At 45.4% G+C, this 13,872-nt stretch overlaps 2 protein-coding genes across 3 annotated transcripts; one reads left to right on the top strand and one right to left on the bottom strand.

The window, feature by feature from the left end:
- The first annotated feature begins 143 nt into the window (after nt 1-143).
- On the top strand, nt 144-8,206 carry hlfb (HLF transcription factor, PAR bZIP family member b). Of its 2 annotated transcripts, none has more exons than XM_077551735.1 (4): nt 144-1,952; nt 3,526-3,879; nt 5,183-5,397; nt 5,961-8,206. In XM_077551735.1, the coding sequence occupies exons 1-4, from the start codon at nt 1,826-1,828 to the stop codon at nt 6,174-6,176; spliced, it is 912 nt and encodes a 303-aa protein (XP_077407861.1). In that variant the 5' UTR covers nt 144-1,825; the 3' UTR covers nt 6,177-8,206. The 2 variants fall into 2 exon arrangements, with proteins under 2 accessions (XP_077407861.1, XP_077407860.1); XM_077551734.1 differs by having other exon boundaries at nt 5,958-8,206.
- Nucleotides 8,207-10,334: 2,128 nt separating this feature from the next.
- On the bottom strand, nt 10,335-13,834 carry smim36 (small integral membrane protein 36). The gene is made up of 2 exons (XM_077549799.1): nt 13,353-13,834; nt 10,335-11,971 (listed from the first exon to the last, which is right to left on the bottom strand). The coding sequence occupies exon 1, from the start codon at nt 13,727-13,729 to the stop codon at nt 13,424-13,426; it is 306 nt and encodes a 101-aa protein (XP_077405925.1). The 5' UTR covers nt 13,730-13,834; the 3' UTR covers nt 10,335-11,971; nt 13,353-13,423.
- Nucleotides 13,835-13,872: the final 38 nt, after the last annotated feature.

Here is a 13,872-nt window from a genome sequence, read left to right as displayed (position 1 = left end):
TAGCAACGAATGAAGCAACATCAAGTCAAATGCTAGCAAATCAAATGCTGCCAAATGAAACGCCATCAAATGAAGTGCGACCAAATGAAACCAAAGCAAATAAATCACGTGTCAGCAAATGATATGACGTCCAAATAAAGAGCATGAGATGAAATGACATCCGGACTAAATGAAAGCACACCAGCATCAAGCGCTGTCGCCATTTGCTTTTGTCTTCGGTGATCCTGTCGGCCGGTTGCCACGGAAACCCAGCAGGTTGTCCTCGCGGCCCACTAGGGGGCGCCCTCCATTGGGTGGGCTCGGGCCCAGAGGCGTTTGTCCCTCCCGTCTGTCCCGCTTACTCACCGCCCTACTTTTCTGTCCCCGTCCTAGCAAAAGGTCCAAACAATATGGCCCTAGCGACCGTTGTCAGGGAGACTTTGTGATGGTCGCCGGTGACCGGTGTGACGTCAGCTCCACCTCACAATTTGTATTTATTGATCAACTTCAATGTACCTACTTGCGCACATGCGTGTGCATGTTGTAGACATTGACATGCGTATGTTTCAAATACACACAAATGTATTGATTTCAGGTAAATACACAATAGACGCATACATAACACATACATGAGCAAATGTGCTTATTGTGGGACTCATCACGGTTATGTCATCTGATCACTTGTAGTACATATTTTAATTAAGATTTCTTGTGCTCAAAACTTTCTTGACTCGTGTTCTTGCTTCCTCGTTTCCTCTCTCCTCTTCTCTCACTTCCTTCCCTTCATTTGTTTTGTTTTGTCGGTGTGGAGCACATGAGCTTCAATCTGTCAAGGCTGGGGGGGCGGGGCGGGGGGGTCGGGGGCGTGACGACTTGTGTGCATCCGTGTGCGCGTGAAGGTCGACTCTGGCCTCTGATTGGTTTAAAGTAGGTCAAGCCGGCCCACTCATGTGACCCGGCATTCCTCTGTGGGCGCGTGCGCGCGCGCGCGTGCGTGTTGACAAAGGGGAACGTCATTAAAAAGTGCGATTGTGACGTTTAGCTTTGCAAGTTAAAGGGCAGGCAAGTGGACTTGAAAAGCAAAGGACGATTCATGCGTGCCAAAAATAACTCGACGCGTCAACGCAAAAGTCCAAAAACACCTGCGACGCTTCCCAGCAAAAAAAGACACCAAATAAGCAGCACATTCAAATAAAAAAGTTTTTTTGAATGTAATTTAAATCAAGTTGTTTGTATGACTAAATTGATGTTGACTTCTTTTAGTATTGAAGAAAACACACGACAAAAGTGTTTCCACTTTAATAAGTCAAATTCAAGTCTTGTCATTGTTGACTTTATTTTCCTGAACAATTTTTGTGTTAAACTTGCAAACTTTCATGTTTTGAATTGTTGATTGTGTTGTGCGCACTTTTCCGGTTGACTGCGTTAATCACGGGGGGCGTGTCTTTAGCCGTGACGTCGGCAGCCCTGCGAGCGCAAGGAACGAAGGGTTTCTGGTGACTTCAAGCGGACGACTCAAATACGTTATTTTGTGGCTGTTGTGTACACTTATCATCCGTCGACCAAGCGACTTTCGACGTCGCTCGGTGGTCTCAAACCGGAAGTTATTCATTTGGAAGCGACTGGGCGTCGTTTTGGCGACTCCCCGAGTCGGTTTGAAGAGTCGCTCGGAAAGCTGACTTCGTTTGCCGCCGCTTGTCGTGCGCGCCCCCGACGACGCTCGCTCGCTCCTTTTGCGCTCTCGTGACGCGACGGCGAAGACAGCGAAAGGCTTCGCGCTCCTCTTGGCTTTTGCTGCGTCTTGTCGGCTCTCGCGGACCTTGTGCCGTCTTTTGGAGGCTTCTGGATGGACAAGATGTCCCGAGTGCCCGCCGCCGCCGCCGCCGCCGCCGCCGCCGCCGCCGCCTCGCACGGCGTCCTCAAGTCGCTGCTGGAAAATCCCGTCAAGCTTCCTTGCAGGCAGCAACATGACGGTAAAGAACACGTTGTGGTGATTCTCACGTGTTGACCGGAGAAAATATAAGAGTACGTCCTTTGCGATGGTCACGTTTTGACTGCGTGTCGTTTTGATGCAAACTCGACAAAGTTGATGTTGATGATTGAAAAATGTCCGAAGATGTTTTCTTGCAGGGCTTGGGCACGCATGCCACATTGCAAATGGAAGAATGTCATGATATTTCACTTGGTGAATTTGTTGCCATTGACTCTCATGACACTAAAGCCGCAACGTTGCTTTCAAGTGTGAAAATAAAACATGTTGTACGTTACACAACATGTCACAATGAATACAAACGAAAGCACTGCGGCTCATGTCGTGGATGGACTTGGCTGACTTGTCTCGTCCTTGTTTTTTTGTAAGATATTCTCATTATTGTGACTCATAACTTTGATCCCTTTTGTCCAAATGTGTAAAAATGCATTCATGATCAAATTTTAAGGCAATGCGATTCTTTCTTTTTTGGGGGTGTGACATCAAAAGGACATTGTTATGACCAAGTGATCATAATTTTATTCTAATAAACTAATTCCTCGTAATATGTTGGCAACATGCTTTGCATTTCAAACATTCAAAGCCAAATCTCAACATGGCTTCTTTTCAACTCCTGATTGCAACTTTGACTGAGCATCAAATTCAACACGACTTCCAGCAACTTCTGCTTTAGAATCCCCGATGGTAACAATTGTTACGTTCTTACACCGCCGTCGTATTCCTGAAAGTAACTAACCAATATATCAACTATTTCTTACACTAAAACTGTTCCTAAATGTAGACATGCAAACATCAAATGACATCAAGTAACGATTCCTTCTACTGTAGTAATAATTTTGAAAATACCTTCTATTTTTTTTTTAACTCTTCTGGAAATAAACAATTACTGTTAGCAACTATTTCATATATTAACTAAGTTTATGTCGCTTCCATAAACTATTCAACATAATATTACCGACAGTAACTCCTTCTTCCTTGTAGCAAACCTGAAATGAACTTCCTTATTGTAAACTATTCTTTGTCGTAGCAATTCTTTGTAGTAACTTTTCCTTGTTGTAAGCGTTCTTTAAAAGGGAAGTAAAAAAATAATGTCTTTGCAATATGTTCAATGCGTTCTCACTAGTCTTTAAAAACAAGACATTGTGATGAATATTGCGTTTGTGGGAGAAATCAAGCATCAAAAATGGGCGGCCATTTTGACATTTGTTGTCGACAGGCTCAGTTAACGACCAATCATGGCTCAGGTTGCGAATGTCACGTGACCAAGCTCAAGTGTCAAAATGGCCGCCCCCTGGGATGGGTCCAAATCGGGACAGTACCCGCCCTCATTTCAAGGTATCGGCTGCCTCTTGTGGTCGTTTTACAATCAGGAACTCGTCATTACAATTTAGAAGTAGATGAAAAAAAAAGGATGAAACGGGTCTTTCATAGTTTGTATTTTGGGGGGGAGAAATATTCCGTATCAAAAGTGTGACAATATGGGTTTTGTGTAGCGATCGTGGTGTGGAAGATCCCCATTAAAGGATGTTTTTGTGTTTGTCTTTTGGTGGCATCAGCATTCGTCAAGAATCACGAGAAGGAGAAGAAGCTGGACGAGGAGTGCAGCGCCCCGCAGTCGGCCTTCCTGGGGCCCACCCTGTGGGACAAGACGCTGCCGTACGACGGCGACAACTTCCAGCTGGAGTACATGGACCTGGAGGAGTTCCTGTCCGAGAACGGCATCCCCTCCAGCCCCGCCCAGCAGCGGCAGCAGCAGCAGCAGCAGCAGCATGTCCCTCTGCCGGGTCCGCCGTCGGCCATCCGGGGCCCGGCCCCGCCGCCCTCTGTGATGGATCTCAGCAGCCACGCCTCCACTTCCGTTCACAATGCGTCGCCCGCTTGTCTGCTCAGAAACCCCAACAGGCCTGCAGGTACATTTTCATTCAAGAAGGAGCGCCTTTTTTTCTTTTTCTTTTCCTGGAACCAAAAGTTCTGCCTGCCTGCCTTTGTTGTCGTTGTCTGACTTTGAAAAGCATCCTAGCAACAGAGAGCTGTGAGCGTGCGTTCGTTCGATTAGCATAAAGCTAGCATGGAGGTTAGTCACGTTGGCATTTCGATTCTCAAACGTCGTTAGCCTATTAGCATAATTGCACCAGTCATTTTTCAATGTTTTTGGAAAACGAGAGAAATGTGACGTCATGAATGCTAAGCGATGCTAACGTGCTAATGAAAGCTAATCACCGTGAGTGTGTGTGTGGATCTGTTAGCATGTGTGGTTTCAAAGTGTTATTTATTGTGTGTGTTTTAGTCTGCTTGTGTGTTAGTGTAAATTTGTGCACGTGTGTGCGTTTGAATGTGTGCATGTGTTTAGTGTGTATGTGTGGAAAAAGTGTCACTGGAAATACGTGTTGGTGCGTATTTACTGTAAATGTTGGTGTGCGTCTTTCTTTGTGTATCTACTATGAAAGTGTGTCAGTGTGTGTTCATGATCCTCACAGCCAAGAAGGATGACGACAAGTGCCACTCGTGCCACTCGAACTTTGTTTCCTCACGCGTGTATTTGCACGCATTGAACGTGTATGAAAGTGTTGTTGTGTTTTGTGGCCTGCAAGCGTGTCACTGACACAAACGGAACGTGAGCGTGTAATGCGGAATATCGGCGGCCATCTTGCGCGCGCGGCGAGCTGGCGAGGCCGCAGACAAGCTAAGACAAACAAACGCAAACATCCTCGGCAGTCGTCCTGCTGCAAACTTGCAAGCGTTTCCTTTCAAGACTCGCCGGCTTTCAAGCAAAGGCTGCTTTAATGAAACGGGTTTGAAACGAGTAGAAAAAGGTGCAAACAGGTTTGAAAGGAAGGCAGAAGAAACGGGAAATAGCTTCAAAAGACAAAGGACGCTTGAGTTGAACACATAATAATAATAATAAGCACAAGGCGGTTTCAAGTGAATGCAGGTTTAAATTTGTCCCACTTGTTGAACTCGTAAATCCTCGTCAGCGACCGGAGGCAGATTTGATTGTTGATTGCTTTTTTTTCATTTTGTTATGACGTGTTCTTGGTCCGTGTCAGATTTGAGTTATGCCTGCAGAAGTACTTTGGGGAACACGTTGCATCTGTCGCCACCTGCTGGCCGCAGTCTGTCACTGCACCACTTGCTCAATATACACATGCAAAAGTTTATGCTCCGAAATCAGGAAAAAAAAGTGGATGAAAAAGTCTTGTTGTTGTCCTGCAGGTCTCCCCAACTTCAGGAACAGCCCGAGTCCCATCGACCCGGACTCCGTCCAGGTTCCGGTGGGCTATGAGCTGGACCCGGCCGACCTGGCGCTGTCCAGCGTTCCGGGCCAGGAAATGTTCGACCCGCGCAAACGCAAGTTCTCGGCTGAGGAGCTGAAACCTCAGCCCATGATCAAGAAGGCTCGCAAGGTCTTCATCCCCGAAGATCTGAAGGTAATTTGGAACCGGTGCTCGCTCGTTCGTCCGATTGGCCCATTTCAGTGGATTCAAAACCATCGCATGGCTTTGAACGGGTTTTGATCTGAAGGCAGCTTGTAATGGGTTTGAATGCAAGACAAGTGGCAACAGGTCGAAACCGGTTCAGACAAGTTGATACCGTTTGAAACAAGGTGGGTTTTAATGGGAAGCACATTTCGACAGTTGCGAGGCCGAATTGCGTTCACATTAAATGCAGGCTTGAACAGGATAAAACCACAGGAAGGTCTGAAGAGGTTTAAAGGGAAATGTGGCTAAAACGGCTTTCAACTGACGGCGGGTTCAAACAGGAGGTAGGCCTGAACAGAGTTCAAACTCAAATCGGGTTGAAACCAGTTGAAACAGGAAACTGACGTCAGGTTGAAACGTGAATGAGGTTTGAACTAAAGTCAGATTGAAACCAGATTAAACGTGAAACAGGTTTAAAGTGGTGTCAGGTTGAAACCAGTTTTCGGCTTTCAAGCTCGTCCCCATTGCTCGTTGTGGGAAGTGACGTCGCCTTTGTTGTTGCCTTTGAGCAGGACGACCGATACTGGGCCCGGCGCAGGAAGAACAACATGGCGGCCAAGCGCTCGCGCGACGCCCGCCGCCTGAAGGAGAACCAGATCGCCATCCGGGCCGGCTTCTTGGAGAAGGAGAATTTTGCGCTCAGGCAGGAAGTGGGCGAACTGCGCAAAGAGCTCGGACGCGCCAAAAGCGTCCTGGCCAAGTACGAGGCCCAGCATGGACGTCTGTGAGAGCCCTAAGTGCGCGCACATGCACGCACGCACACACACACACACACACACACACTTCACGCACGCACGCACACACACACTTCACGCACACACAACCCTCCACTCCACAGTCTGATTGGCTTGACTCACTTGCAGGTGAAGCAGCAAGTGGTGCGAAGGCCTTCTTGGAATTGCTGTTGAGGTGCCAGAAAACTTTAGTCAAGTGTGTGCGTCCTGGTGACGAGCCCCCCCCCCCCAAACCAAAGTCAAACCAGTTTCACCAATCCACATTGGGTCCTTGTCAGCGCTTGCTCCGCCCTAAGAGAGTCCAGCCAATGAGAGAGCAGATTGTCTTTGCTGTACGTTCCCAGCATGCACTTGTGCACATGGATGTAACGTGTGTGCACGTCACTGCCTTCTGATGTCCACGTTTTGTCTTTTACTACTTTTCAGCAGTATTTTATACCACAAACTGACACACACAGAAAAAAAAAAGGATTTCAATCCACAAATCTGTTATTTTTCTAACACTTTAGTTTTATTTCAAGCTTTGACAGCATTGCTGAAATCTTGAAAAATGAACCCAAAGACAACAAACACATGCTGTTCACATGACAAAAAGAGGTCAAAGAAAGAAATTGACGACATATATTTTATAAATAAATGCTTAATTACAATAAATGTATCACAAATAGTAAAAAAACGGGACGGGAAAGAATTATTTTCTGAAACTATTTTACATACAATGTTTGTGTGCAATGAAAGCAAAATGGTGGCGGCCAAGCACAACTGTTAGCTCAGCCGGGAGTTAGCATCAGTTAGCACTTTAGCAGAAAGGCTCCGAGCGACATTCAAACATAAACAAACATAATTGCATCCACAAACTTCTTCAACTTTGCAGTTTTATTGTCGACAAAGCAAACGTGTGCTTGTTGACGATATTTTTTTTGCTTTTCGATGACAAAACCACAAAAGTTTGTCTCTTTTTCACTGAATGATTCGTGCAATAATCCGTGAGACAAATTGTGTACATTTTCTTTGTGCGTCGCTCAGTGCTGACATGAATGTATACGTGCGTGCGTGCGTGCGTTGACTTTAGTACTGCAGACCAAAAAGAAAACCTTGTCAAAGGAAATGTTTCTATGGTGTGCGTTGTTTTTGTACAGCTGTGGATGTTTCGTGTGAATGTTTGGATTTTGGTGACACAACTTGAAGCGCCGAAAGATTGCAATCAGTCAAACGGCAAACACATTTGTCACATTTGAATGCCGTCAACCCTTGTTTAGCGGCGGGAACACTTCAACGGGGTTATTGGAAAGGGTTCCGATACAACTTTCCACGACCTTGAATGAACCCTGACGAAAAAATAACATTCAAAAGGTGCGCACGCAATAACGGCCTTTGCACACACAAACCGCAAATGCAACAATATGATGTCGCTAGTTAACGGCAAACGTCAAATGAAAAAATTGGCATCTAGCGAATGATGAGCCGCCACCAAACGGGGGTTCACTGGACAGAGCAGTAGTGGGCAAAGTCGGCCCCGGAGGGCCGGAGTCCTGCAGGTTTTGGAGGTTTCCCTGCTCCAACACAGCTGATGCCAATCAACAGGATGGTTATCAGGCTCATGCACATGAGATGATCATATATCAGCTGTGTCGGAGAAGGGAAACATCCAAAACCTGCAGGACTCCGGCCGGCCCTCCAGGACCGACTTTGCCCACCCCTGGTTATCAAGCGTGCGTCCGTCAGGCCGATTGCATTCCGCGGGCATTAAAAGCAAGCCATTTTCTTTTCTCCCTGCAGTTTGTCGATGAAAATACCTCAAAAGAATCCAAATTCAATCACTTAACTGGAGCACGTGTTAGAAGAAAGACTTTATTGGCGGTTTTGGGCCTCCGTGAATGTAACGGTCCCACATCGAGCACTTCATTGTTTTCTTTCCTTACGGTGTCATTGATCTTTTTTGTTCTCTCTGATGTTTCTATGCTCATTGCCTTTATTTATCCTGATTTTCCCATCAACATGATGAATAAAACAATACATTAAAATGTCTTCTTTTTTTGCCTGGAAAATCGTCCATAGATCAGCTTTTTGGAAAAGAAAGTTAGTATTATATGTGAATACAAAAATGGCCGAATATTTTTTAGAATTATATTTTGGAAAATCATCCCCCTCTGGCCCATTTTTACGCCATCATTTGACGCCTCTATTTTGTAATTCTTTCGGAAGTCACGGCGTGACTTAAGTAGCCAATCAGACTATAGTGACAGACGCGTGTACGCGCACGCTCACGTGCAAGCAGTCCGAGATACTACAGCGTCTTGTCCCACTAAAAAGTTCATTTGGCTCAAGTAACGGGATTCAATTCAAAAGAAGTCATCAGACACGAGAGGAATCGGCGGGGGGGCGTTATGGTGATTTCCTATTCAGAAACGCTGGACCTGAGTGGGGGGGGCGCGAGTGGGGGACACCGGCAAAGTAGTCAGGTAAGTTGGAAAAAATGTATTGTTACATGACAATGTATACGATATCAATCCGGTAACCTTTCGTGTTTGGCAGTAACTTTTCCTACACGAACCGCGGTAAGAAGAGACAAACCTGACGTCACGTGGCGCAGTGTTTATGGACGTAAATAGAGCCGGCCGCGTGTGGATGTCAAACCTGACAGATTTGTGGCCATTTCAAGGATTTTGTACTTCAACTGACTGATACCAACACCCCTCTTCCCATTTATTTGCCACTCCGAAAAGCATCTTTTTGCCACTGACATGTTTTGTTCTCCACCGCCATTTTCGGCGTTTTGTTTTGTCGAACAATTAGGACGTTTGTCGCCTTTTGATGACGTTAGGAAAGACGCGCGCGACCACATCCACATCAACATACCAGACATTACCTTTTGCATGGAAAATGTGAAACAAATATTTATTTGAATCATAACAAAGATGACTCTGTGTGATTTGACAAAAAACAAAAATGAATTGTTATCCTCACATTGTATAAAAACACACAAAAACGTACGTGTCACACACATGGCCGAAACAAAGTTTAAATTGACCAGGATTATGAACATTAATGTCTTTTATTTTTGTGAGCACGTCCGGCGATGACCGGCAGGTGGCAGCATCCTCACAGAAAGAAAACACACACAAAAACACATTAAAATGGAAACTAAAAAAATTGTATTGACAGTTAAAAAAAATGTCTATTGTAAATAAAAATCAAACCACATTTTTTTATGGAGCCACCATCCAAACCGCTTATTCTAATCAAAATAACAAAATAGTATTTAAAAAAAAGTTATTTCAAGAAAAATGTCACACAATGAAGTTATTAAATGTTAAGATTGAAAAATAACGATCGTTAATTGAAATGAAACAAAATGAAATTTTAATTTGTGTGTGTGTGTGTGTGTGTGTGTGGTGTTTTTAGTTGCTAATGTGAGTAATATTACATAAAGGTCATTTTGAGGACATGAAAGCAATATTTGGTTAATCCTGTCTTTTTTCTTTCTTTTTTTTCGTTTGAAAATCAGTGAGCAGCAGCTGGCCTGCAAATGAAAAGTGTTTGCTGATGTTTTTTTTCTCTCTTTTGCGTTTTTACAGTATCACGAATGACTGACCTTTCCGGAGGTCACGCCAACGAATCATTTCAATTCATGTCGAGGTCAGTTGAGAAGTGAAATGTAAATAAATAAATACATCTTTTGAAGTAAAAATAATAATAATAATTTAAAAAAAAAGTCATTTATTGAAATATCCTGAAAAAAAGTTAACTATTTTAAATAAAAAAAGGTAAATTTATTCAAAATAAAAATAATACTGTATTAGTAATATAAATACCTAATAAAAAATTTAACAATCAAAAACACAAAATGCATAAAATAAAAAATATTAACTGATTGTGAATTTGGAAAAATACAATTTAATTACAGTAAACATTTAATAAAATTGTATTAGAAAATGATCCATTCAAATAATATAATAAATAAATATATAATAATATAGATGCTAAATAAAATTATAGTATTTTACACACAAGTCAAATTTAAATCAACATTTCATCAAATTGAATTGTGAATATATATTCAATAAAAATATTAATTGGGAAAACCATGAATTCCAACTTTTCTATATTCCATAATAGCGAGCAGACATAAAGATGATAGCCTGAAAATAATTTTGGTGATCATCAGGGGCCTTTAATTCATTTGCATAATTTTGTTGTGTCAATCTAACATGACAAATACAAACAGCCACTTCATATACTTTTATAAAAATGGACATGAAATCAAGCGTGCTGAGGCGGGATTACATGGGATGACATCATCATCATCTTCATCATCATCATCATCATCATCGTCGTCGTCGTTCCAGAAGTTTGCGTGTTTGTAGCCCAACAAGGTCCAGGCTTACGTAAGCCCCCGACGGACAGACAAAAAAGCACAAACACATTTTTAATACGCTGCTGCTGCTGCTAATACTCTGCAGGCATCAAATAATCCACAAACATGGACGATAGGCGGAGGCGGATAATTGTGCAATTCCTCTGATGGATGATTGACAGGCCGCACTGGGCCGCTTTACGTAAGAGGATTTGGCAGCCGCCGCCGCCGCCGCCGCCGTCCTTGCAACAAAACACTTTTTTTTTTTTCCATCCTTTTGTCCTTTTTATCCGCCTTTGATCTTTTGGGACTTTTGTCTTTTGAGCTTGCTTTACAATGGAAGACAGATGAAGCTGCTTTGTCCTTTTCATGGCAAAAAAACCCAAAACATTTTGATCTATAGATGTTTGCAATAATAGCTCAAACTGAACACAAAAATGCATTTTTGGTTAGCTTGAAATCAGTTCGACAAACATGAATCATTTGAGTTTGTCGCGCTATCATTAGCTATTTGGAGCTAACTTGTAATTGCTCTTCATCCTCATTTATGGTCAGTATTCTGACATTCTTTTTGGCTAAGATGTGTCAAACGTCGGCTTTATTCAACTTCATGAAGCTTATTTTCTAGCTATGTTGAAAGGATATGTTAGCATCTGCTAGCATTACGACGAATACCTTCGCTTCTGAAATGTGGCTACTTCACGTGCTAGTTTTAATGTTCTAGCTAAAATAACAAAACTTCTTGTCTTATTTTTTGTTGACACTACTTTTATCATTCTGGCTAAAAGAACTAAAACCTCTAGTCATTTTATGAGGACAGTTTTGTGTTCAGTCTTTTTTTGCATCACCTACAATTGCGACAAAGAGCTGAGGCGCGGGAATGTGGCGAAAACACGTTCTAGTTTTCCAACTTGTCATTGTTTCTCAGCCAATCCTTATTTAAAGTCAATGATCTGTCAAGAAACCTTAACAATGTGCCAGCTGAGTTTGGTTAGTAGCAAATGTTAGCATCCTGCTAGCATCACAACAAACATGCACTTGGCAGCATCGCTAACCCTCAGTGCTTGTGCTAACTCGAATGCCGAATCGCTGAATGTGAAGCTTTCGTTAAAAGTGGCTAACTCACAAATGCTACTTTTTGGTTTGTGGGCAAACACGCCATTAGGTGAAAGAAATTCACCTAATCTTCATTTAAAATCAGTCTCAGGTCAATAAATATTAACAATGTGCTAGCGCAGCAAACGGCTAGAGCGCTAAAACGTGTCCAAATATGGTCACTTCCTGGTCCTCGCTTGATGGGCCAACACAAGCCAGCAGGAGCTGAACTCAAAGCCCGCCTCGCAAATTGAGGGGGCGGGATTTGCAAACAGCTGAAGGGGATTGTGGGAGTTGCAGTCCTTGTTTTTCCCAACAGGCCGAGCGAAACGAGAACCTGGAAGAAGAAGAAGAAAAAAGATAAGCAGGAAGTAAGCATAGCGGTTTTTTTGTAATGTGGTCTGGTCACATGGGTCGCACGGCCGATCCGGTGAAGTTCTAACATGAAGGTGGGTGGTTTTTGGGCAAACTTTAAGGTCATGGGAAAGAAACATGGCGGCAGTCGGAAGTCAGCGCAAGATCTCCAACAAAGTCATCCCAGTCCGTTTTCTGGAGCTGCTTGTGAGAGCAGCTTTGGCCAGCACACAGTCGGAAGTGGGGACCGGGCTGTCAGACCGGGCTGTCGGACCGGGCTGTCGGGCTGTCGGACCGGGCTGTCGGACCGGGATGTCGGACCGGGCTGTCGGACCGGGCTGTCGGGCTGTCGGACCGGGCTGTCGGACCGGGCTGTCGGACCGGGCTGTCGGGCTGTCGGACCGGGCTGTCGGACCGGGCGGACCGATGGATGGCAGGTCTACGTTGGTGGATCCCAAACTCCTCAGCCTCCCTGGGGAATCTCTTCAGGGGTGCGAGAGAGGAGGGTCCGGCGGGTGTGGACTCCACTGGTTTGTTATGGTGAAGGAGGAGCTCAACTCTCGAGGTAGGGGCCGATCTACGTACGTTCGTACCCTCAAGTGTGGTCTTGAGCTGTGGGCCGTGACCGGAAGAACAAGATGGCGGCTCTCCCTTCGGGTCGGCTGAGAAACTCGCTCATCGGCCTTCACACTGAGAGGAGGCGGTCGAGCGTCTGCTTTGGACGCCTTCTTGGTGAGGAGTCCCAGACAGGCCCCGGGATCCGGGACACTCTGGAGAGACTGTGTCTTGTCCTGGGATTGCTTTGGGATCCCGTTGGAAGAACTTGATGAAGTGGCTGGGGAGGGATCTGAGCCTCCCTGTAACGCTGCTGCCCCCGCAACCCGACTCCGGATAAGTGGAAGAAACTGGATGGATGGATTATAACTACTGTTGCTCCGATACCGATTCTGGTGTCGGCAGAGGCCCCGATACTGCATTAAAACACTATCGCTGAGTACTGACACGTAACATGCCGATGCCATTCATTCTGACGCTAATGCAGAACTTTGGATGCGGCATCTTGTGTCCTGCTCACGACATTCCCTGATGTGTGACGTGTTCACGGCATGCCGAGCTAAGATATCCGATTGGCCCTTCAACGTTCTGAACCGATGGGAGGACAGCTTTTTCATGTTGAGAAAAAAAACATATCGGTATCGGCAGATACTGCAAAGCTGGGTAGCCCAAAAACGGTTTTGGAACGACACTAATTATAACTTCATCCCACAAGAATACAACTTGGGCCCAAAACGCTTGTAATAATTGTGTGCAAAATATGTCTCCGATTTCCCCTAACCTAGTGGTGAAGTGTGATTTGGTCTTACCCGCCGTGACGCTCAGCGAGCGAGCGAGGCGGCCGCAAGCATTCGGAGTCTGAAAGGACGCCGCGGCGCCCTCACACCAACGTGCTCCTCTTCTCGCGGTCTCGGCTCAGGTCGGGCGTCTGCGGCTCGGCCGTGCGGTCGGGCTCGTAGCGGGCGGAGGCGGGCGAGTTCTGCATGACCACCAGGCGGATGGGCGACTGGCTGGGGGGCGGCGGGGCGCTGTCGGGGGCGTACTCCTTGGTGGGGTCTTTCCCCCGGCAGTCGTACAGGATGCAAGAGATGAGGAAAACCAGCAGCAGGATGACATAGCTGGCCACCAGGATGATCAGGTTGAGCGTGACCGGGTCAATTTCCAGGTAGAATTCCATGAACCCCATGCTGACGCTTCATAGCGCGACCCCAGGGTCCTGGGGGGCGCGTCCGGGGGGCCTGCCAGAGATGAAATGAGAGCGGAATGAAAGCAGGCAGCGACAGCCGGCCGGGCTGGACGGGAATTAATCCGACCTTGGATGTCAGCGAC

Source organism: Vanacampus margaritifer, chromosome 18 (assembly GCF_051991255.1).
Source record: "Vanacampus margaritifer isolate UIUO_Vmar chromosome 18, RoL_Vmar_1.0, whole genome shotgun sequence".
In the NCBI taxonomy this organism is placed as follows: Eukaryota; Metazoa; Chordata; class Actinopteri; order Syngnathiformes; family Syngnathidae; genus Vanacampus; species Vanacampus margaritifer.
Note: the sequence above shows the minus strand (reverse complement) of the source record. Positions and strands in the feature narration are given on the sequence as shown.

Coding starts and splice junctions, on each gene's coding strand:
- hlfb (XM_077551734.1), top strand. CDS start 1,826: ATGGACAAGATGTCCCGAGTGCCCGCCGCCGCCGCCGCCGCCGCCGCC. Junction 1,953..3,525: donor TTGCAGGCAGCAACATGACG/GTAAAGAACACG, acceptor TGGTGGCATCAG/CATTCGTCAAGAATCACGAG. Junction 3,880..5,182: donor AAACCCCAACAGGCCTGCAG/GTACATTTTCAT, acceptor GTTGTCCTGCAG/GTCTCCCCAACTTCAGGAAC.
- smim36 (XM_077549799.1), bottom strand. CDS start 13,729: ATGGGGTTCATGGAATTCTACCTGGAAATTGACCCGGTCACGCTCAAC.